Source organism: Schistocerca gregaria, chromosome 3 (genome assembly GCF_023897955.1).
Source record: "Schistocerca gregaria isolate iqSchGreg1 chromosome 3, iqSchGreg1.2, whole genome shotgun sequence".
Lineage (NCBI taxonomy): Eukaryota > Metazoa > Arthropoda > Insecta > Orthoptera > Acrididae > Schistocerca > Schistocerca gregaria.
Genome location: NC_064922.1, coordinates 678,940,407 through 678,962,897, shown reverse-complemented (window position 1 = coordinate 678,962,897; position 22,491 = coordinate 678,940,407). Strand labels below are relative to the sequence as shown.

General features: G+C 47.2%; 1 protein-coding gene across 1 annotated transcript in view; it reads right to left on the bottom strand.

Annotated features, from left to right (window-relative positions):
• Nucleotides 1-12,498, bottom strand: part of LOC126354404 (uncharacterized) — a 356,054-nt gene extending 343,556 nt beyond the window's left edge. Inside the window, exon 1 of the mRNA XM_050004016.1 lies at nt 12,126-12,498. Within this exon, the coding sequence (XP_049859973.1) occupies nt 12,126-12,449 (324 nt within the window). The 5' untranslated portion in view covers nt 12,450-12,498. The remainder of the gene's footprint in view (nt 1-12,125) is intronic.
• Nucleotides 12,499-22,491: the final 9,993 nt, after the last annotated feature.

The window sequence follows — 22,491 nt, the reverse complement described above, 5'->3', positions numbered from 1 at the left end:
CCTCCGGTTCAGAAATTTATTTCATCTGTCGAAAAATATATGGCTTCCTTACAGACCTCATATGCATCTAGTACATAATAACTTAAATTGTGAATATATTACTGAATGAATGTTTGTTATGTGTTTTCCGTCACCCTTTTCACTGTCATAAATTATGTTCTACAAGGAACGCACTCCATTGGAGGCGGAAATCTGTAATTTATTTTACCTTAATTACTACTTCAATTTTGTTCTACAATTTAAGGCATATATTGGTAACAAGCCTCGGATCTTCGACCCCTGCCCTCTTTGCTCCGCCTACCTGGTGCTGAAAGTCTTCTCAAACTTAAGTAAAAAAAAAGTGCAGTGGTCAGCACGTCCGTCTAGTAAGCAGGAGGTGCAGGTTCGAAGCCCAGTTGGTCACAAATTTTCATCTGCCGTCGTTGATGTATTTCAACGCGCTGTGACAGTATGGACCTCGGTCCTTCGATATTTAAGATGCAATTGTTTTTTGAGGCAATAGAGGTAATTTGCGAACATCTGTCTTGCCGTCAATGTAACGGGATTTCAACGGCATCCAACCCTTGGTCATTGCTTTGTGACGGTGCTAAACCATGTCATATACACGCGAATCATATTGATCAGACTGTAGTGTATATTTAGTCAAATAACGATTGGTCAGTATTCAAGTATTTACGAACAGTAGAAGCAGGACTGCAGCGAACTGATCACTTAACCAAGTGCAACATACAGTACCTGTGTAATGAATCATTCCAGCTGCATAGCTGAGGGTAATACCCGTTAAGCAATTCACTGCAGAATTAATGTAATATCCGCACGACGATCTCTGTAGTCATACTGTATAATTAGCAGCTCGTGAAAGGAGTACTATGTTCGTTAAATCGGACTACACAAGCTGATACCAAATAAAGAGAATCGACGACGCCACCACACTATCCTTACTTAAGTAGGTAGTCACCGCTAAATTATGTGCGTCACCATTAACCTTACTGTAAGCAGTTTGACAACAACAACATCACCACAACTACTGACAACCTGTTGGACAAAAGAAAGGACAGATCCCCTGCTTTTTGCGTTTCCGATAGCGCCTACGATAAGAATGTGGTGTCATACTATGCTTCAGAACCCTAAACTGTGTGTTTGTTTACTTCATACTAAAAAAAAAAGCTATGATATGAGAAGAGGAAATGACTTATATGCTTCTCAGGAACGTTAGTTTTGGGTGTTTATTTTCTCACTTCAAACTAAAACAAGGGCGTTGATAGGAGAAGAGGAAATGAAATATTTGTATGTTGGAAAAATTTTGATATCACCTCACATTCCTATGTGAGAAGGTTCCTATTTTCTTGGTATTCAAATAGAGTGGACATGTCATTACTGGTCAATATTCTGATGACTAATGACATGATACCTGTTGAAACTACTCCATGGCACCTGTGAGTAGAGTCTCACGTTGGTTACTATAAGAACACGCTGGCAGTGATGTCCGCTCACTGCAGTCAGAGCCAACGTGATTTCTTTCTGTTCATGGCGAAGCGTCTGCTGCAGTGTCCACGCTCAGCCAACATAAACAAATTGCGGCGGCATTGGGCACTGCTAATCGCTGCACTTGTCGCGAGCCTCGACAACAAGAGCGCACTGTCTCCGCTAACGATGCTATGGAGTTAATACATCTTACTCACTTAACTGATATGCAGGACGTGGGTTGGGTAAAAATTCAGTTTGTAATTTCCCATCCCATTAAAATACTTTACAGTCATATTTGATGCAATATTTATTGTTGGTTGTCTCTCCAATGTTAATAGTATTGATTCAGTTTGTGCGTGAACACGAAAACACACACACACACAGTCATTGGTCCAGTGAGAGTGACGACTACTGTGTGTTGAACAACACATGCACCAGTCAATTCCTCAGAGTGGATGAGGTTTTTCAATTACCTTGCATTACAAGAATTGTAAGGAGGAGACTGAAAGTAAACGACTTGTATGCTAAAGAGCTGCGACAAAGCAAAGCTTGACCAATTATCAGATAATTGTCGACATGGGTTTTGTGGACGTGTATACTTTTAGTAACCAACCCACCCACCGTCATTACCTAAGATTTCTCGAAGGCGTAGAGGCATTGATTTCATTAAGTCGTCAATAGCCTAGCGTGATGGTTTACTTCGCACCATACGTTTTCTATAGTGGTCCAAAGGTCGCTTGCATTTGTAGGTCCACATGGCAATGACCTTCTTACGTATGCCCACATATTCTCTATGTGGTTGATGTTCGGTGATCGTGGAACAAACGGCAACAGCTTTATCCACTCTTGGCCATGAAACCAATCTGGCACTGCTCTGCTACGATGGATGGGGCTCTGCCCCTGTGAATAAACTGTTACCTCGTTTCCAGAATGAGATTTTCACTCTGCAGCGGAGTGTGCGCTGATATGAAACTTTCTGGCAAATTGAAACTGTGTGCCCTACCGAGACTCGAACTCGGGACCTTTGCCTTTCGTGGGCAATTGCTGTACCAACTGAGCTACCGAAGCACGACTCACGCCCGCTACTCACAGCTTTACATCTGCCAGTATCTCGTCTCCTACCTTCCAAACTTTACAGAAGCTCTCCTGCGAATCTTGCAGAACTAGCGCTCCTGAAAGAAAGGAGTTACTTCATATATTTATATTTAAATAACGTATTTGTAATAAACACATGGTATTATTATTTTCCATATTGTTTACGAATTCAGCCCCGGCATAAATAAGTGACCTAGATTCAACAGTCCGATTAAGAATGTGGTTTACCCAGTCTATCAATTGATGAGAGTCGTAGTCGGATATCCACATTAAGACTAACTGGGTGAATCCGATTAGAACGATCTGGTATCGAAATGAAATTACAGATATCGGATGATTTCAACGTCTGTATTGCAACGATGCTGCGCACATGTACCAAATACTAACACAATCTTGAACGGCCACTCAATCTGTCGAATCCAAATCCAGACACGTCTGAGTGAAACTCACCGCTACTCTGGTCACCGTCTGTTAGCTCTATGAGATCGGCTGAAAACATTTGTTTCCAAAGGCGTCAACACCCTCTGGTCCTGTACAACCTGGTATCACCCAGACCAAACCAATGAAACACAAGCAAACATGAAGTGGGCAAGCGAAGTCAACTTTACCCCAGGTGGTACATAAACCGACTGGTTCTAACGATGTCATTAAACCACTGTAGTTTGAAGAGTATTTTCGTCTAGAAATGAACTACCTTGACGGTTGATCGATCAAGAACGGGAAAAGTAATATTTTATGAGAATATGACGAGAGAGAGAAGTGCTAGAGAGAGGGCTTATCAATACAAGTGCCCAAGAGACGCCTTTCCTATCAATCTCCTGGATAGTTTTGTTTCTCAAATCAACAGAGTGCGTTATCATGCAGTAGAACAGGTGATGTAGATTTTTTGCTCGATTTTCTTACACTGCGACCGAAAGGTGTCTCACTTGTTGGCAACAAACTCCAGCTGTGAGGCACACACCCCTTGGGGCAGAACTCGTAGTCCAAAACATACTTTTGGAGCTATCAGAGGTAAAATACTATGTTCACACTACCATTTGCTCGAATTTACGTCTTTTGGTGGGGCTCAGCTTTTCATTTCTTCTTAGGAAGTGAACGATAAAGGCATCATTACACGTCACCAGTAACAGTGCTGCATAGGAATGCTCAATGAGCGACTTGATGACGTTCAATATTAGTCACTCCGTTGATTTTTGGTGTTTCGAGTTAAAGCATGCAGTATTCCTACACCAGACTTCTGAACTTTGCCTGTTGAATGCAAATGTCACATGATGGTTAAATGGTAATGCATCACATATATCAGTAGTCGAGATTCCCTTAATGTGGAAAATCATTCACGCTAGAACGACCTGTGTTGAAACAAGAATACCTTTTTCTGACGTATTTTTCCCAAAATCACTCGCTCCATACACAGTTCAAATCTTTCTAGCTGCCTCCTCTGCATTCACCCCTCTGCTAAACCAAAAGTAAAATTGTGTTGCAGATATTACACCTTTGTCCACTTGTGACTCAATTTTACAATGTTTAGCCGTAGTTCATGATTTTAAAGTATGCAAAATCCAATGCTTAACTGCAAGATGATGACTAGCACCTCAAATTCGGAAATGACAGTTGAAACATACACTGACAGCGTCGCGCAGCTTTCACATAAGCGGCCCGGATTTCAGGTGGCGGGTGGCGTCTGGCCGGTGGCCGGTAGCCGCTGCAGCGCGAGGAAACGCCGAGCGTAAGCTGTTATGATCGCGACGCAGCCACAACCTGTCCTGTGGAGTTGTTTGTGGAAGTACTTGTTATTGCTGGTGGGTAGAATGTGAAGCGAATTATCTTCGATGTTCAATCACACTCATAACTTTAGACGAGGGCGTCTACAAGTTTAGAATGCACGACGATTACCACTTTTTTATGTTATAGAAAGTCGTCGTGTGACTTGTAGTTAAAGACCAGTTCTTACAGGAGCGCCTGAAGTGTCTCCACCTACAGCAGGCCAGCTCGTCCAAACGTGTGTTCTCATTGCGTAGGCGTGGGTTCTGGGTAGTAGATCCATTCTTTTCGGTTCGGTTAATACAGTTTTCAGCTTCTCAGGGCTTGGACGTTCCAGCTACGAGGTGGGTCATCGAAGGTGCTCCGTAAGAAACTGGAAAAATATTGCTTGTAGCGTGGGTTACAGATCAGGACGCAGTATCGTTCGTTGAGTTAAGTCCAACATCCTAGATTAGACTTGTCGCCAGAAGTAAAAAGATGGCGGATCGTATGGCCACAGATCCAATTCACAGAGTTTTGGCAGAGGGGTAGAAAGTCTTATCGGGGTACAAAAGCATGTGGACGTCGATCTCAGCTTGTGGCTGTCGAGTAAGAAACGCCAAAATTCGCCGCGCAAGTGTCCAGACATCGAACGCTGCGCCACAGTGGAACCGGTGGACATCCGTGTCATCCACTCCACAGTGGGTGCAGAGGGATGAATCGGGGAGATGGATGCGGTGTAGACGATCTCGGTTAACTTGTGTCTGAACGTCTGATTCGAGAAAATGCGCATGGATCGCTTTCCATATGCGTCGTCACACGTATTGTGGATACTTACGTTCTATGGGGTTGGACGGGCGGCACTGTTGTAAGAATTCGGAGACTGTTTTCGTGAGGTACAAACGTGTAAGTGGTAAGGACCGGTAGACATAGCTGAACTCCAGGAAAAATCTTTGGATGCAATAAAAGGGGGATGGAATGGTCGATACCAGTACTGGGGCGGACAAGGAGGCCGGCGCAAAGTTGTTAAGCAGGAGGCTAGTAAGGCTCTGCGGGCAACGATGCCAAAGTTTTAGTTGGGAGCTGACGTAAAGTGCCTTGACACGAATCGGCACGTAGATGAGTCCTACCCCGACACGATCTCGTGGCAGTGCAAGGGATTCATACTGCACCTTGAATAACATCCCCGAGCTGACGGAGCCGAAAGCCATCAACAGTCATCAGGCCAGGAGATTTGGGACTAGTAGTATTTGAGCCACGTGTGGTATACGGGGAGCATGATACATGTTCACGTATTGCGAGCGTTGGATAACGTCAAGCGCTCGTAGCTGGTGATCTGCCAGATTTGCTCTGATTGGCCGGCCGCGGTGGTCTCGCGGTTCTAGGCGCGCAGTCCGGAACCGTGGGACTGCTACGGTCGCAGGTTCGAATCCTGCCTCGGGCATGGATGTGTGTGATGTCCTTAGCTTAGTTAGGTTTAAGTAATTCTAAGTTCTAGTGGACTAATGACCACAGCAGTTGAGTCCCATAGTGCTCAGAGCCATTTTTTTGCTCTGATTGTCTGTAGCAAGCGTCGACCATTGATAGTCGCTGAGCGGCGCAGATCAGCTGCGAAATCAAGTCCAAGACATCGTATGGTGGCGGCGACACTAAGGGGGGCAACGCATCTCTCCGGCATGCTCTCACCAATGAGCAGGACCTTGGATTTTGACACGTTCAGGCAGCTTCCCGACGCTTTGGCGTAAGTCGCCACCCATGTCAGTGCTGCTCGTACTTCATCTTCACTGCGCAGATATAGTACTATGTCGTCTGCGTAGACTGTACAACAAAAACGGTGGCCGTGCATAGCCATACCTTCCAAACGTTGGAGCATGCCCTGGAGCTCGGGTTCCAAGGCGAAAGCATACAAAATCGGGGAAAGAGGGCAGCCTTGTTGTACAGGTCGTGCGATGACCAGGGGCGGTGTGCGGCGACCATTGTACATGATTTTAGAGGTTGCACTACTCAACAGGCGCATAACCACTGTGATAATACCGCCAGGAAATCCCATATGCTCAAGAACTGTTCGTAAATAGAAGTGGTCAACACGGTCGAAAGCCTGGCTAAAGTCCAGTGAAGCCAATGCGCCAGAAAGGCTTTGATAATGCGCCAATGCTATCATGTCTCTGTTACGGCAAGGGGCTGTACGGATGTTGTTGTCGCCTCCTAGGGAAGTCTGGTCGCAGGATGTGACGTAACGTGCCATCCTCTTGAGTCGCGATGCCAATAGCCGTGTGAATATTTTCATGTCGCTGTTGAGCAAAGTAATTGGTGGATAGTCCTGGACCCTCGATAACCCGTGCGGATTATGCACGGGGATAATAATGCCATCTAGAAAGGCGCTCGGGACCACTGTAATCGGTTACATCAGCTATTGTGCGATTGCCGTCCACGTGGACGCCAACAAATAGTGATAACTTTTATAAAATTCGATGGGTATACCGTCAGGTCCAGGAGAATTGTTACTGGTACCCGCCTTGATAGCATATACCACTTCATCTGTGGTTACGTCGTCCGGACGAGTGTTCGTAGTTAGCTGAACGACTTGCTGCAGTGCTGCAGAATGTGGTACGGCTGCGTATAGCCCGGCCACATGAGCATGGAGAGCACGACCGATGTTTTGTTGGGTGTCGTGCCGGCGCCCTTCCACATCAGTGAGTACTTGGAGCACAGCTCGTCGTCGTCGTTGTCGTTCCTGAAGGAGTTGGTACATCGACGTTCTTGAGGGATATGATTAGAAGCACGAGAACGGACTACGGTTCCTTCCAAGTAACGCCGCATGATCAAGGAGATCTGCGCCTTCGTACGATGGATCATCGAGTGCCGGGCTGGCGAGAAAGGCATCGTCGCACAGTCACGTAGTATGGTGTAGTAGAAGTGCAGGGTATTAGTATGCCACGCCTTAAATTCCTTCCCATAACTCATCAGTGTCTTCCTGAGGGTCGGCTTTGCACAGGAGAGCCACCATGATAAGGTGGAGTCATATGCTTCTCGACGATGGCGGCAGCGTTCCCACGCTTCTTCAACCATACGGCGACAGTCTGAGGAGGTCAGGTGAGCGACATTGAGTTTCCACAGACCACGACTATGCCACACTCGCTGACGTCACAGAGGTAGGCATCATGGTCTGAAAAAACCAAGGGCCAGACTTCCGCATGACGTGTGCCATCAGCAAGGGAGCGGGTAACGTAGATGCAATCTATGCGGCTTGACGAGTGAGAGGTGTAGAATGTATAGCCCGGTTAAATTCCGTGGAGCTTCTTCCAAGTGTCAACAAGTCGTCGACGTTCGATGACCACTGAGAGAGATGCGCAAGGTGAATGTCGCGGGAGTTGGTCCACGGGCTCTTGCGTCGAGTTAAAATCCCCACCGAGTATCAAATCGTCATGCGGACCTGTGAAGAGGGGTGTGACGCTTTCGGCAAAAAAATATTGTCGGTCATGACGGCGGCCAGTTCCGGACGGAGCTTAGACATTAATAATACGCACGACGAACAGTGTGAGAGCCATACCTCACGCAGTGGGGAGGTAGATGATGTCGTCTGCAGGTAGTCCGTCGCGTAGCAGGATGGCGACGCCGCTACCGGTGTCGGATGCGGGGGAAACATGGGCTTTGTATCCGGTGGGAACTAGGACGTTATCCACAAATACCTCTTGTAAGAGTGCTATATCAACACCCGCAGAGTAAATAGTGTCACGGAACATGGCCAGTTTGTGGGGGGCACGAATGGTGGCAAGATTCATCGTGGCGATACGATACTGCTGTGTACGGCCATCCTCAGTATTTACCGAACGTGCGGTAGAAGTATCCGGCAGGTGGAGACCCGCCGGTGGTGTCGCGGTGGTGACAATTACTGGCGGGGCGCCATCCCCAGTGTTGCCGTGGTGGACTCCTGTGCAGACACGCTGGCAGTCTGTTCCACTTCTTCTTCAACGTCATCGGCCCAGGAAGCTGACGACGTACACATGTGACGGTCACGTACTTCTGGAACGGGTGTTGTGGATTCCGCATCATGAGTTGCAGGGGGACCGCCGTCATCATTCTTTGACAACGGCGAGGACACGTCCTTGGAGAGGAGGCATCACAGGAGGGGCGCCTGTTGCTGCCACATCGCTTGACTGGACGCAATGTGGGAGATCACCGTCAGACATCAGGTCGACATCTCGCGGGGCCGTCTGAGAAAGGGAGTCATCGGAAGGCGTTCGTCGTCTTTTCATGTGTTTGCGAGGCGACCGCTGTTTTCTGATGTGGCCTTCTGAATCAGAATGTCGTCGCCCGTCGTCTGACGCCGAACCTGTCTGGACAAAGGCAGACGTCGGCACGACACCGAGGTCGACGTCCATGGTTGCAACAGGAACATCGGTTTCGGTCTGCAAACCGGACGGTCCTGAAGCGGGCACTGGAGGCGACGCCGTGCTGGTGTCGTCGGCGCGTTGCGCTGCGGCGGGTGGCGTTGACGATGCTGCTGGCGCAATCGGGGGTCCTGCGCAACCTTGGCGTAGATGATGGGTAAGGACGTGACCGTCGAAGCCTGGGTCTCTTCACGTAACGGCGTCTGTATTAAACGGCGATGCAAGCATTCGGAACGTACATGTCCCTCCTGGCCACATACTGCGCACGTTCGTGGCTGTCCATCGTACATGGCGATGGCTCTCACACCGCCAATAAGCAGATACGATGGGACATGTTTCGTCTGCCTAATTTTTATTTGCCGGATGCCATTTAGTACGGCATAGGTGGTAAATGTTTGACACTTCTCCGCGATGTGACACAAGACGGTGCCATATGGTTGGAAAGCGGCAATGACCACATCCTGTGGCACCTCGAACGGGAGCTCAAACACCTGCAATGTCCGGAGACCGAATCCAGCGTGGGCGACTGTCACAGCACCCATGTGTCCATCGGAGTGTTTAAATTTTAGTCCGGTGGCATAACGGTGAATTATGTCAGTGCAAATTTCCTCCGTCGACATCTTGATGTAGACAACACTTCCAGTGATGGAAAAGTGTATGCCGATTACGTCATGGGGGTTCAAACGTAGATCCTCTCGATGAACTGTTCGACTTCGAAAGCCCTGGGTCGTGAATGTTCGGTCTGAAACGTTACTTTGATCGTTGCACTGCGGTACGAGTGCGCCATGGAGTACGTCAGTACTGGACTCGATAGACACAAACACCGCGACGCGGAAGTAAACACCACCGAGAGCGGAGCGTCGGACGGCGCGCGGAGCAGCTCCGCACGCTAACACGGCTGTGCGCACTATGTTCTAGACCACAGGCTCACACAATCCGAGAACATCTCCGAAGTAGACAACACTTCCTCCTAACACTTCCTCATCTTACAGTGTTGCCAGATTGTTTAGATGGCCGGACTTAGGGTGGTCAGGGGCGGTCAGTTTTATTGGCCACCTTAAGTGAACGACTCGGACTTAGTATCTGTGGCGGCCGGCCTGAGGTCAGTTTTTATGTCCAAGACTGTAGATAAACCTCTATTCCAACATAACCAAGCAGAAAACAGCTATCATATAATGATAAAGCAAAAATCCGTATGTAGAAGAAAATGGGATTCTCTAATCATGAAATAGCCAAAAAGTTAAACAGTTCAGTTATAATGATTTACAATATGTCAGATTTGGCAACGATATGAACAGAACGGAAAAATATGGGAAAGTAGAGAATTATCAGAGGCATCGAAACGATTACTTTCACGCAAAGCACGGGCCACAAACTGTTATTCTTCTCAACGTGTTGCTGATTTACATTGCCAGTAACTGCCAGAAGTGCACGGCAAATTTTGTCAAATGACAAATAGCCAAGAAACGACTGCAGAAACCTGCTGTAACGCCCAAAAGTAAACAGGATGGAGTGTTGTTCGCTGGAAAAGATACGTCATAGACTTGGGAATGGTGTAAAATGATCTTCAGCGATGTGAAGAAGTTTAATTTAGACGGTGCAGATGGGCATGATGTGAGTATAGCGAAGCAGGTAAGGATGAGCAGAAATTTTGGTGGCGGAAACTTTGTGATTTGGGCAGCATTCTGCAGCAAAGGCAAACCCCGCACTGCTTGGGTAAACACTATAATGAACTTCACTATGCACACTGAGAGGCTAGACACAGAATTGATGAGAATGTATGAGGACCTAGGGGACAAACGTCTAATGTTTCAACAAAATAATGCATCTGTGGATGATCCTGCTACAAGAAAATAGTGGTTTGAAGAAAACGATATCGGTGTCTTGACCGGGCCTGCACGTAGCCTGGATTTGAAACCCGTAGAAAAACCTCTAGGGAATAGTCAGAAGGCGTGTTTACCACAATGGAAGGAAATTTGAGGCCGTGTGTGAGCTGAAAAGAGCGATGCGAGAACAATGGGCGGTAGCTTCACTACGAGAAACTACAAAACCTTACAAAGTCAGTGCCAAAGAGAAGTTTTAAGGTAATTAAGAAGGACGGAGGTGGGAAAAAGTAGGAAAAATGCAATAACCAACTACGACAGCGAGTGCCTTTAAACCAATTTACTTCCAAGGAATGCAAACACCTTACTTGTAACTTTTGTTATGAGGGAAACTATGTAATTCCTTCATGATTTCTTATGCCTTATTTGTATTGTTTATGCCTTATTTGTATCTACAAATTTCATAACAAATTCGATACATGAAAGATTTTGATATTTTACAGGGTGAAGAAAAATTTGCGCACTCGAACTTCGCAGAGCGATTCCTCACGTACTATCAGTACAAAAATGTCTCTCACAAAATTGCGTCCTGCTAATATTTCGGTCAGTAAAAGAACACTAAAGATTGGCGATCTGGAAACACTGTAATCACATGTATGGTAACTACCTCTGTCAGGAGATAGATCTTTGCTGTGCAGTTGGTGCAGTGGATAGCGTCTTGGGTTAGCGTACAGGAGGTGGAGGCTTCGATTGCGGATCGAGCCTTATTTTTTTTTTGCTTTGCTGAAACTAGTCGGTGTGGTATGGTATCTGGCGTTTTAATCTTCATACAGTGATTACAGTACGTGTTCTACGAAACATTTTCTTTTAAGTACTATGAAAAACAGAAACGAAAGTACAATCGTTTTCAGTGGTGAGCTTTTAAAGAACCATTTTGCACGCCGTGAACGCGAACTATTTCGCGGCCCTGCGTCTGCTAGATTCCAGACTTGTTTTCTGTGTACACTGCCTCTATGGTCCCATTTAAATTATTTTCGATGCCCTACTGGTGACAGAAGGCCCTAAAGACATGTAAGTGACTTGAATGTGGCAATAATAGTGGTTTGTACTAATCAGTGGGACCACTGGAGGAGGGTACACACAAAACAAGTTTTGGACTCTGGTAGATGCAGTGGTGCGAAACAATTCGTGTCCACGATTGTATTTCCATTTCTGTGTTCGTAGTGCATAACTGAAAATGCTTTGTACATACTGTAGCACGAATACTGCTTTTAGCAAATAAAAACAAATAAGCCTAAACCCCCTGCACGCTATCCCAAAACGCTAGCCCTTCAAACAACTGCACAGCCCAACTGCTATATGCTAACAGAGGTAGTTACTGTACAAGTGATTACAGTGTTGCCAGATTGCCGATCTTTAACGCCCATTTACTGTCCGAAATATGAGCACGATGAAATTTTGTGAGAGACATTTTTTTATTGCTTTTATGTGAGGATTCGCACTGCGAAGTCAGAGGGTCCGAATATTTCTTCACCCCGTGTTTACTTCCGTAGGAACTGCCTTTATACGGAACTCTGGTACTGCGTTAACGTGTAGGGAGTGCGAGTACCTGCGCCTCTATGTCGCCGACCTCCTGGCGGTCGACGAGCGTGTCGCGCAGGCTGAGCGAGGTCTGCACGATGAGCGCGAGCACCGGCACGAACGGCAGCACCAGCATCTGCAGCAGCTGCAGGCGGCGGCCGCTGCGGTACGCCGGGTTGGCCGCCCTGCAGGCGCAGCCGTGCACGCCCGACGCCGCCGCGGCCGCCGCCGCCTCCGCCGCGATCGACTCGGACACGTCGTCCGACGAGACGGAGCGCACCGAGCCCGTGTCGTGCACGCGCACGTCGGCCGGCGGCGGCGCCAGGCCGTTGCTGCCGCCGCCCGCCTGCATCGCGCTGGCCGCCGTCGTGGCCGGCGCAGCCGCCGCCGCGGGCGCCGAGCCGCGCCTGCCGACAGAAACGCGTCGCGCGTTACACTCGAGTCGCACTGCCTAGGGTTCGAGGTGCGTTTATCCCTATACAACTTTCCGTGCGCACTAGGTCCGTGTGGGTCTAGTACATGGAGGCGGGGGGGCGGATGCAACGAACTCACTGCAGGCCTCTCATCTGTGAGCATGGACCACTGTGCCTAGGTCAGGAGTCTGTCCCATATAAAACTAAGCACGAGCTTGTATACAAGACACAACATATCTGGCAAATATTATGTAAATTGGAGGAAGAGGGAACGGAAAGGAAAGGAACTAATCATATGAGCTGCATCGGGACTTCGAGCAGGGTCAGTGACGACTAGTGAAAATGTGTGCCAGACTGGGACTCGAACCTGGGATATCCTACATTCTAGGCAGTTGCGTTAATAACTGCGCCACTCTGATGCAGAGTTTATAGCAAATGTGCAGACTATCTCAGCATGTTCCCCAGCCTATACACAGTCCCACCTAGCGCAACCTTTCTGCAGCCCCATTCCTGTCTTCCACGTTCATTAATTTTAGATTCCCACTGGAGATCAAAAGTACATGTGCATGTACATGTGCATCGAAGGGTGTGGATTCATTGTCCATAGAGTGGAATCATATGAATGTGTGGTGCCTGTTCTTTCAGACGCGTCCAAAAGAAGAGATACCATACATTCATAGAACACACAGTGAAAGTGAATCGAAAGGTGATGAAGAAGTTCGAGATGAAAACTTCAGTGCGACAGTGGGTCTGCCTCTTCCCCCTTTCCTTTACTCTGATATTGGTAAGATTGCTCATAAAAGCAATAAGCGTAGAGACGGTAATTCAGCTGGGTAGAGGGATCGACACCCTGGGCTATGCAGATGATGTATAAGGGACAGTCGAATGAAAACGAGACAGACAAGAAATAAAGTAAGTAAACTGTTTATTTCAAAATAGTCACTATAGCTATTAATACATTTATCCCACTGTGAGGTAACACAATCAATGCCTTCATGGAAAAATATTTGTTGTTGCCTCGGGAACCATGATTGCGCCCAGGTGTGCACCTCTATGTCCAAAGCAAACCGACAGCCACAAATATCTTCCTTCAGGGCTCCAAAAATAAGGAACTTGCAATGGCAATAGATCGGGACAGTGTGGAGGATGTGTAAGGGTTTCCCAGCAGGGAAGTCGTAACGACCTTAGCAACATGTCACCCCAGTCTTAAGCATCCTCCATACTCTCCCGATATCTCAACTCCCGATCTCTCAACAATCTTGGCTACATGTGGGCCCACCCTTACAGATCCTCCATACAGTGCCATTCACTCAGTATGCTGTTTTCGTAGTTTTGGAGATGTGAAGAAAGGCATTCTTGCCCATCGATTTCCTTTGGACGGTAAGGTATATGCCTGGATACAATCATCGTTCTGTAGGCAGCAGCAGACGTTTTTATATGTCTAACATAGGGATAAATATATTAACGGTTGTGACGATTACTTTAGAAAAAAATAAGGAGTTTACTTACTTTTTCCATCTGTCTCGTTTCTGTTTGACTGCTATTTACAGATTTTCATGTTTGGAATACTTTTTCACATATTTTTGCACTATTGACTGTAAACATGGGAGAGGACAAGTTACTCTCTCACCTATTTTTAGTATATGGAAACTTATTGAAGATTTTGTTACAACCTGACGCACCTTGAGGAGACTCTAGAAAGTTAACGACCTGATGGAACCTAGCAGGGCGCTAAAAGCATGAGGTATTGTTATAGTCTTAGCTTCTAGAAACGGCATGTTGTGAGTTGGAAGCAATTGGCGGCAAACCCATCCCTCACTGAATCTTGTCAGACAGGTCCACATTGTACAGGGCAGAAAGAGCAGCCCCTCGTAGAGACCTGCATTGGCGCCAGCCACAGCCTGGGCTGGGGACAGCGGACTGAAGGAACGCATCTAAACCGTGCATTGTGTAATAAAATTACACAAGTTGTCATGTTCACCAATACTGCAGATGGGCATGTGACCCACTTTCATCGGCCACCTCAGTTGTATAAGAAACTCCAGCGTCTAAGAAACGTTTAGATGGTGGTGGTTAGTGTTTAACGTCCCGTCGACAACGAGGTCATTAGAGACGGAGCGCAAGCTCGGGTTAGGGAAGGATTGGGAAGGAAATCGGCCGTTCCCTTTCAAAGGAACCATCCCGCCATTTGCCTGAAACGATTTAGGGAAATCACGGAAAACCTAAATCAGGATGGCTGGAGACGGGATTGAACCGTCGTCCTCCCGAATGCGAGTCCAGTGTGCTAACCACTGCGCCACCTCGCTCGGTAAACGTTTAGAGATAGAGTCTTTATACACCTCATACCTAGAACTAACAAGCTCCAAGGCACATTCGATTTACATAAAGATCTTCAAGAATGTATCTGTTCGCTTTTTGCTGTGGAAAGCGAAGCGACTTTGGAGAAAATCATCTGCCCTCGTGGTGTAAACACGGTAAATCGTGCCATAGAGCGTGTGGGTCTTGATCTTCGGATGTGTTTCGTATGGTGTTGGGCACGTGTCGACGTTAGGACTCTGTGAACTCCTCGCACGACAGGCGATATAGCCTGTCTCGTGGAGGAATTTTGCCACCGCCATGTGACCGCCATCGGCGAAATATTGGGTATGCTGAATTAGCATGGCCGGCCGCGGTGGTCTCGCGGTTCTAGGCGCGCAGTCCGGAACCGTGGAACTGCTACGGTCGCAGGTTCGAATCCTGCCTCGGTCATGGATGTGTGATGTCCTTAGGTTAGTTAGGTTTAAGTAGTTCTAAGTTCTAGGGGACTAATGACCACAGCAGTTGAGTCCCATAGTGCTCAGAGCCATTTGAATCATTTAGAATTAGCATGGACAAGGGCAAGTCACAGTAGAGTGGCGAAGACCAGACACAGAAACAGGAAACAGAAGCGAAATGATGGACCATGGATGAGACTTAAATGAGAAAAGTATTTATATATATAAATAGTGTACAATGCTCGTGTTTCATTTCAGCAGCAGCGATACTGACAGACGAGACAGGAGGCGTCCTTATACTATGTAAAATTACGTGTACATAATCATGAATGCCACTACAAATGCTTCAGGTAAATCACCAGCATCTGAGTGAGTAGACGCACTTCCTGACCAATTCACCGTCGAAAACAGAAAGAGGAGTATACAAGGAATAAAAGGCATGCAAATTCGCCTCAGTAGTATTAGTAAAGGCATAGGATAATACAATAAGTTAGTATTTAGTATTGGGAGAAGTTTGCATGTTTGGTGGAGGTATAGAGGTAGCGCCAGCGTAAAATTAGAGTGCATAACAGGAGTAGAACTAACCAAAAACCAACAAAAACACGTGGACATACAAACAAAGACACCTCACACCACATAATTTACGTCCATACAACATTAACAGGACCTTCACTCATTAAATTTATTTTTGTATTTGCATCTTTAGTAATAGAATAAATAAATATACACTCCTGGAAATTGAAACAAGAACACCGTGAATTCATTGTCCCAGGAAGGGGAAACTTTATTGAGACATTCCTGGGGTCAGATACATCACATGATCACACTGACAGAACCACAGGCACATAGACACAGGCAACAGAGCATGCACAATGTCGGCACTAGTACAGTGTATATCCACCTTTCGCAGCGATGCAGGCTGCTATTCTCCCATGGAAACGATCGTAGAGATGCTGGATGTAGTCCTGTGGAACGGCTTGCCATGCCATTTCCACCTAGCGCCTCAGTTGGACCGGCGTTCGTGCTGGACGTGCAGACCGCGTGAGACGACGCTTCATCCAGTCGCAAACATGCTCAATCGGGGACAGATCCGGAGATCTTGCTGGCCAGGGTAGTTGACTTACATCTTCTAGAGCACTTTGGGTGGCACGGGATACATGCGGACGTGCATTGTCCTGTTGGAACAGCAAGTTCCCTTGCCGGTCTAGGAATGGTAGAACGATGGGTTCGATGACGGTTTGGATGTACCGTGCACTATTCAGTGTCCCCTCGGCAATCACCAGAGGTGTACGGCCAGTGTAGGAGATCGCTCCCCACACCATGATGCCGGGTGTTGGCCCTGTGTGCCTCGGTCGTATGCAGTCCTGATTGTGGCGCTCACCTGCACGGCGCCAAACACGCATACGACCATCATTGGCACCAAGGCAGCAGCGACTCTCATCGCTGAAGACGACACGTCTCCATTCGTCCCTCCATTCACGCCTGTCGCGACACCACTGGAGGCGGGCTGCACGATGTTGGGGCGTGAGCGGAAGACGGCCTAACGGTGTGCGGGACCGTAGCCCAGCTTCATGGAGACGGTTGCAAATGGTCCTCGCCGATACCCCAGGAGCAACAGTGTCCCTAATTTGCTGGGAAGTGGCGGTGCGGTCCCCTACGGCACTGTGTAGTATCCTACGGTCTTGGCGTGCATCCGTGCGTCGCTGCGGTCCGGTCCCAGGTCGACGGGCACGTGCACCTTCCGCCGACCACTGGCGACAACATCGATGTACTGTGGAGACCTCACGCCCCACGTGTTGAGCAATTCGGCGGTACGTACACCTGGCCTCCTGCGTGCCCACTATACACCCTCGCTCAAAGTCCGTCAACTGCACATACGGTTCACGTCCACGCTGTCGCGGCATGCTACCAGTGTTAAAGACTGCGATGGAGCTCCGTATGCCACGGCAAACTGGCTGACACTGACGGCGGCGGTGCACAAATGCTGCGCAGCTAGCGCCATTCGACGGCCAACACCGCGGTTCCTGGTGTGTCCGCTGTGCCGTGCGTGTGATCATTGCTTGTATAGCCCTCTCGCAGTGTCCGGAGCAAGTATGGTGGGTCTGACACACCGGTGTCAATGTGTTCTTTTTTCCATTTCCAGGAGTGTATTAAGTAAAGAAAAAAATTGTATTCATCGTTATTTTCTTTTTGTGTAAATGGATTATATCGATTTAATGACTTTGTGAGAGAATATGGCACTTGACCACACTTGAGGATTGTGCAGACTCCAGAACAAACGCGGCAGATTGGACGTCACAGGCCATACCAGCCAGCCAGTGGCGAAGGGACCAGTCAGCCGTAATGAGTCAGCTGTAACAGCCCAGCCGAGTGGGGGACCAGACCGCCTGCTGTGACAGAACCGGGCCGTTTGTGCGTGTGCATGAGTGCCTACATCACACAGCCCGTTCGTCTATCAGTGCAGGTGGCATGTCTCAAGCCAGCTCAGACAGCTGGACTCCACCATGTGCCAGCAGCAACCCCCTACTGCCCAACGACCAGCCAGGCTGCTAATTGAGGGACAAGCGAGTCACGTGGCGCCACAGTTGTCACGCGTGCCAAGACTAACTGATTCAGCAGGGTGCTGAGCGTTATGTGTCCTGTTGACAACAGGCGAGTTAATCTGATTACCCGTGCCAGCAGGTGCGTTCCGATGCAGAGGCGAACAGGAAGAGCAGGACTGCCCCACATCCCACTAACGCTGAATGGATTTCTACATCAAGGGACGGGTTTTAAGTCAAATGCAATGCTGTCACACCAGTTTCCGACAGCTAACTGCTGCCTGACCATGAGGACGCAAAGGGTCCCACTGCGTTTCTTAAGCTGCCCGAGGTGCTGGTTGCTGCCTGGACACCAGATGCTACCTTCAGGTGAAAGGGAACGCCAGAGACATCTGCCACCACTTCTGCCACATTATATGCTGAGTGAGAGGCCATTCCACTCTGGCGCAAAGTGCTGTTCTTCAGTCCTAAAAGTCACAGTGTGTGCGTGTGCATGAGTGCAATGTTCTTAATTCATGTGCCATTTTCAACTGGGACACTGGTTGAGGGAGCGATAGGATACTTCTCTTTAATATCATTTTGTAATACCTTTTTGTGTTCTTGTATGTATCAACTGAACTGTTTTGCTTGTGAGGTCTGTTTTTCTGCAGATTTATTAATGCTCTTGACACTGATTGTGTGCAGGCGTTTGTTTTCATGGCCAACGGCCTTGCTGCAGTGGTAACACTGGTTCCTGTCAGATCACTGAAGTTAAGAGCTGTCAGGCTGGGCTAGCACCTGGATGGGTGACCATCCAGTCTACCGAGCGCTGTTGGCAAGCAGGGTGTACTCAGCGCTTGTGAGGCAAACTGAGGAGCTACTTGACTGAGAAGTAGCGGCTCTGGTCTTGGAAACTGCCATATGGCGAGGAGAGTGGTGTGCTGACCACATGCCCCTCTATATCCGCATCCAGTGACGCATGTGGGCTGAGGATGACACGGCGGCCGGCTGGTACCTTTGGGTCTTCATGGCCTGTTCGGGAGGAGTTTAGTTTAGCTTTAGTTTTATTTGTTTTCATGTCATAGGAAATTATACACGAATTTACACAACGTAGGTAATAAGACTAAATATTATACATTACTTCCTTGCTCATTGAGAATTTGAGAATATTTGTGTTTGATGACTGAGACAAAATGAGTGATACAGCAGGGGTAAATCAATGAGCAGAGAACAGTACATACTCCAGGACATTGTAAATGATTAGGGGCATTACACATCTCTGACCGGGTATGGTGTGAATGGGTATTTTCTTGCTGCAAGGCCTTTTAACTGCCTGTCAAATGTTTACCAGAAGTCTGTGATGTAGCAGTGACCCGGGGGTCTGACATAATTCATATCACTCACAGCAAATTTTAAATGTAATCTTGCAGCTTCATGCGAATGTATGACCCCTGGAATGAATGAGGTCAAGCTAGGATATGTTTTAAGCCATGGTCACTCCTGATTGGCAAAATTACCTTTTTCACATATATATTGGTTATCAGGATGAGATTCTCCCACTATTTTCAACGACTACAACTGGTTCGTGTTGCACTAAACAAGATTGAAGTGAGATACTACCTATGCAGAAATCAAATGCAGATTGAGGGCAGTCACAGACGACAAGTTACTATCACCTATTTCTCATATTCAGAAAATTATTAAAGATTTTGTTACAACCTGATACACCTTGAGCGAGACTCTAGAAAATTAATGTCCTGAGCAGATGTTGATGAAGCCTGGTAGGGTCTAAAAGCATGAGGTATTTTTATGGTCTTAGCTTGTAGAAACTGCATGTTGGGAGTTGAAAGCAATTGGCGTCGAGCCCATAGCTCAGTACATCTTGCTTGACAGGTCTACAATCATACAGGACAGACAGGGCAGCCTCTTCTCAAGATAGGTCTCCAGCAGAACAATGCCGCAGTAACTGCAGTGGCACCAGTCGAAGACTGGGCTGGGGGTGATGGACTGAAGGAGTGCATCTACACAGTGGAGTCCTAAACAGGGCATTGTGTGCAGATCCACGTGTGATAAAAGTTCACAAGTTCTCATGTTCACCGATACTGCAAATAGGCCTTCGACCCACTTCAATTGTCTGCCTTGGTTGTATAAGTAACTGCAGCATCTGAGACATGTTTATAGATAGAATCTTTATTACACCGCATAGCTAGGACTAACAAGCTCCAAGGCACAGGCGATTTTGGATAGCGATTTTTAAGACTGTATCTGTTCGCTTGTTGCCATGGGGAGTAACACGACTTTGGAGGAAATCATCTTCCTCCTCCGCAAAAACTTAACAAAAGCCAGTAATTGGCGCTTTTTTACCAGAGACGCAGGTTTCATAACTCTTGCCCTGGTTCGACAGTAGTTTGTGCTGTCGTGTGGGAGGAGAGATTTAGCGCCTCTAGAGCCCTGTGATTGTCTCAACATGGCGTGAAGGTGGTGTCGTTCTTGCACTTCGTGAGAAAACGGATATTTTTCTGGAGAGGTGCTGGACTTAGGTCTGGTAAGAAGGCTTCTGGTTGAAGCTCTTGCATGTGTGGTTGGTACTTAGGACCTGTCCAGAGACTGACTTCACTTGCGAGTAGTTAGACTGGGGAGCGTGTGGTGAAGTTCTTACAGTACTGATAATGTGACCTCAAATGTATCGGACTACTCGTTTGCCGAGGGCACACTTATTCATTTTTGGTTTCCTTGTGCGCTCTGTCGTATAAGTGAGTCGAATTGGTCCTTGGTACGACCAGCCGATGGATGTGTCACACACTGAAATCTACCATGATTTCAGGGCTCTGGTAGAGAGTAAATTGCGATCTGTCTGCCTGATCGCTAGACCGTGAGATTTTTGCATTTCCTTTGTGGCCGCGATCGATTCACAGGTGCCGCCTCACGTCTCACCTCCGCCGCACCCATTTCCCCAGCTGCAAGTTACATCGCTGCACGAAGCAAACAGGGTAACGTACTGTTGCTCCTGTGTTGTCAGGGCGTACAGATTTCAATCGCCGCTCGATTTCAGGTGCACCAATATAGAGAAGCGTCTGTAGATTTGAACAGTCAAAGTCTGCTCAGCGTCAGATCAATTCAGATTGCGTTATCCTCATTTTTAGGGCCAGAATACTCGACTCACTTCTGCTACTCGGGATCCTTGTCCGCTGAGGTCTTGAACCTCCTGTTAGTTGTTTACGGTATTCAATCAATAACATGCTTAGCATAATTTATGTCCATTTTTTTCTTTTAAAAAATAAATGTTGTTACAACTCTAGTAAATTTTTCTTTGTTCCCAATCATTTATAGCAGCTGCCGTGTTAACTTTCAAACATAATGCATGAACTAAGTGTTTCTGTTTCTAGAGAAATAAACATTTAATGTTCATCAAGCTAGCGTAGTTTTCAAGAGATTGAATCGAAGCCTGGACTACTTGTGAGATAAAGCTATATTTCGATGTAGCAGATACGTTGAAGTGGTACTTGATATGGCAGCTTTTGTCCTCTGCTGGCAAGAATACGAACTGTTAGAGTTAACCTTGTCGCTAAAGCTGTAGCGTCTATGTATTTTTGTACATGTTCGCTACCAGTGGCGTATCAAGATGCAGTATAACTTTGAAATCGCGACTAGAGGTATGAGACGCAATACTCGTTGCCGTATATGTGTATGCCACCGTTCTCTCACATGTATTGTGTGAAGGTATTAATCATCCCAGTACTTGGGTATTTTTCTACACTCTGTCTTTTTCTCACAGCTATCGGGTGCGTCGACAGTCGCTACTAGCACAGCAGACACCTTCATCACTGGAACAGCGTGCGTGGTTCTATGTTGAGGAGAATGGGATCATGCACACGTACACTTCAAGACAGAGGCAATTTAGTTAACAGCAGATTCCAACGTAAGAGTCGTGTGACAGAAGAAGGAACAATAATCTCTTTTATATTTTAATAGCATCTCAGTCTTCGTCCATACTCCACAAGCCACCTCGTGGTTCGTGGAGGAGATTGCTTTGTGTACCACAGTCAACTCGTCCAGTTCCTGTTACAGCCGCGAATGGCGCTCGAGTAGAACGATTATTGATAAAATTCCAAGGGTGGGAAAATCGAGTGCGGTTGATCATAAGAAACAGCACTGATAGGAACTCTGAAAAAACAAAATGCCTTGTTAGAGAGTGGTAATCTGAGTGTGACGATGCGTAGACAGTTAGAACGCTTTCTGAGCCCGTTCTGAATATTGGTGAGTGGTGAAAACTGTACTATGTACAGCCAGCAGGTAGGTTACACAGTTGTTGACAGGACACAGGCCGTAAATGTATAACATAACAGGAGAACTGGTGGAAGATGCATGTTCTCTCCTAAGGGGTGTTAATGGTTGTGACATATTAACCAGTTTGGAATTGTATTGCATACTGGATGTGGTCGGACATAAGTTCATCCAAAGGGGACTCATGGTGTAGTTATATAATAGATATGTAGGAAGGCCACGGGCATGGTTGCAGATAGCAAGTGGGGAAGTAGATGGACCACCAGCAACGTACAAAACATCCATGGTGCGTTTATTTTGGTAATGTGAGAAACCACTCCTTATTTCCGCCTGTTAGTTAAAACGCTATGTAACAGAACCATGTTTTAGATACGTCACTATGAAACTGTTTGCATTGGAGGTTAGTGTATTCTGGCCCTAATGGT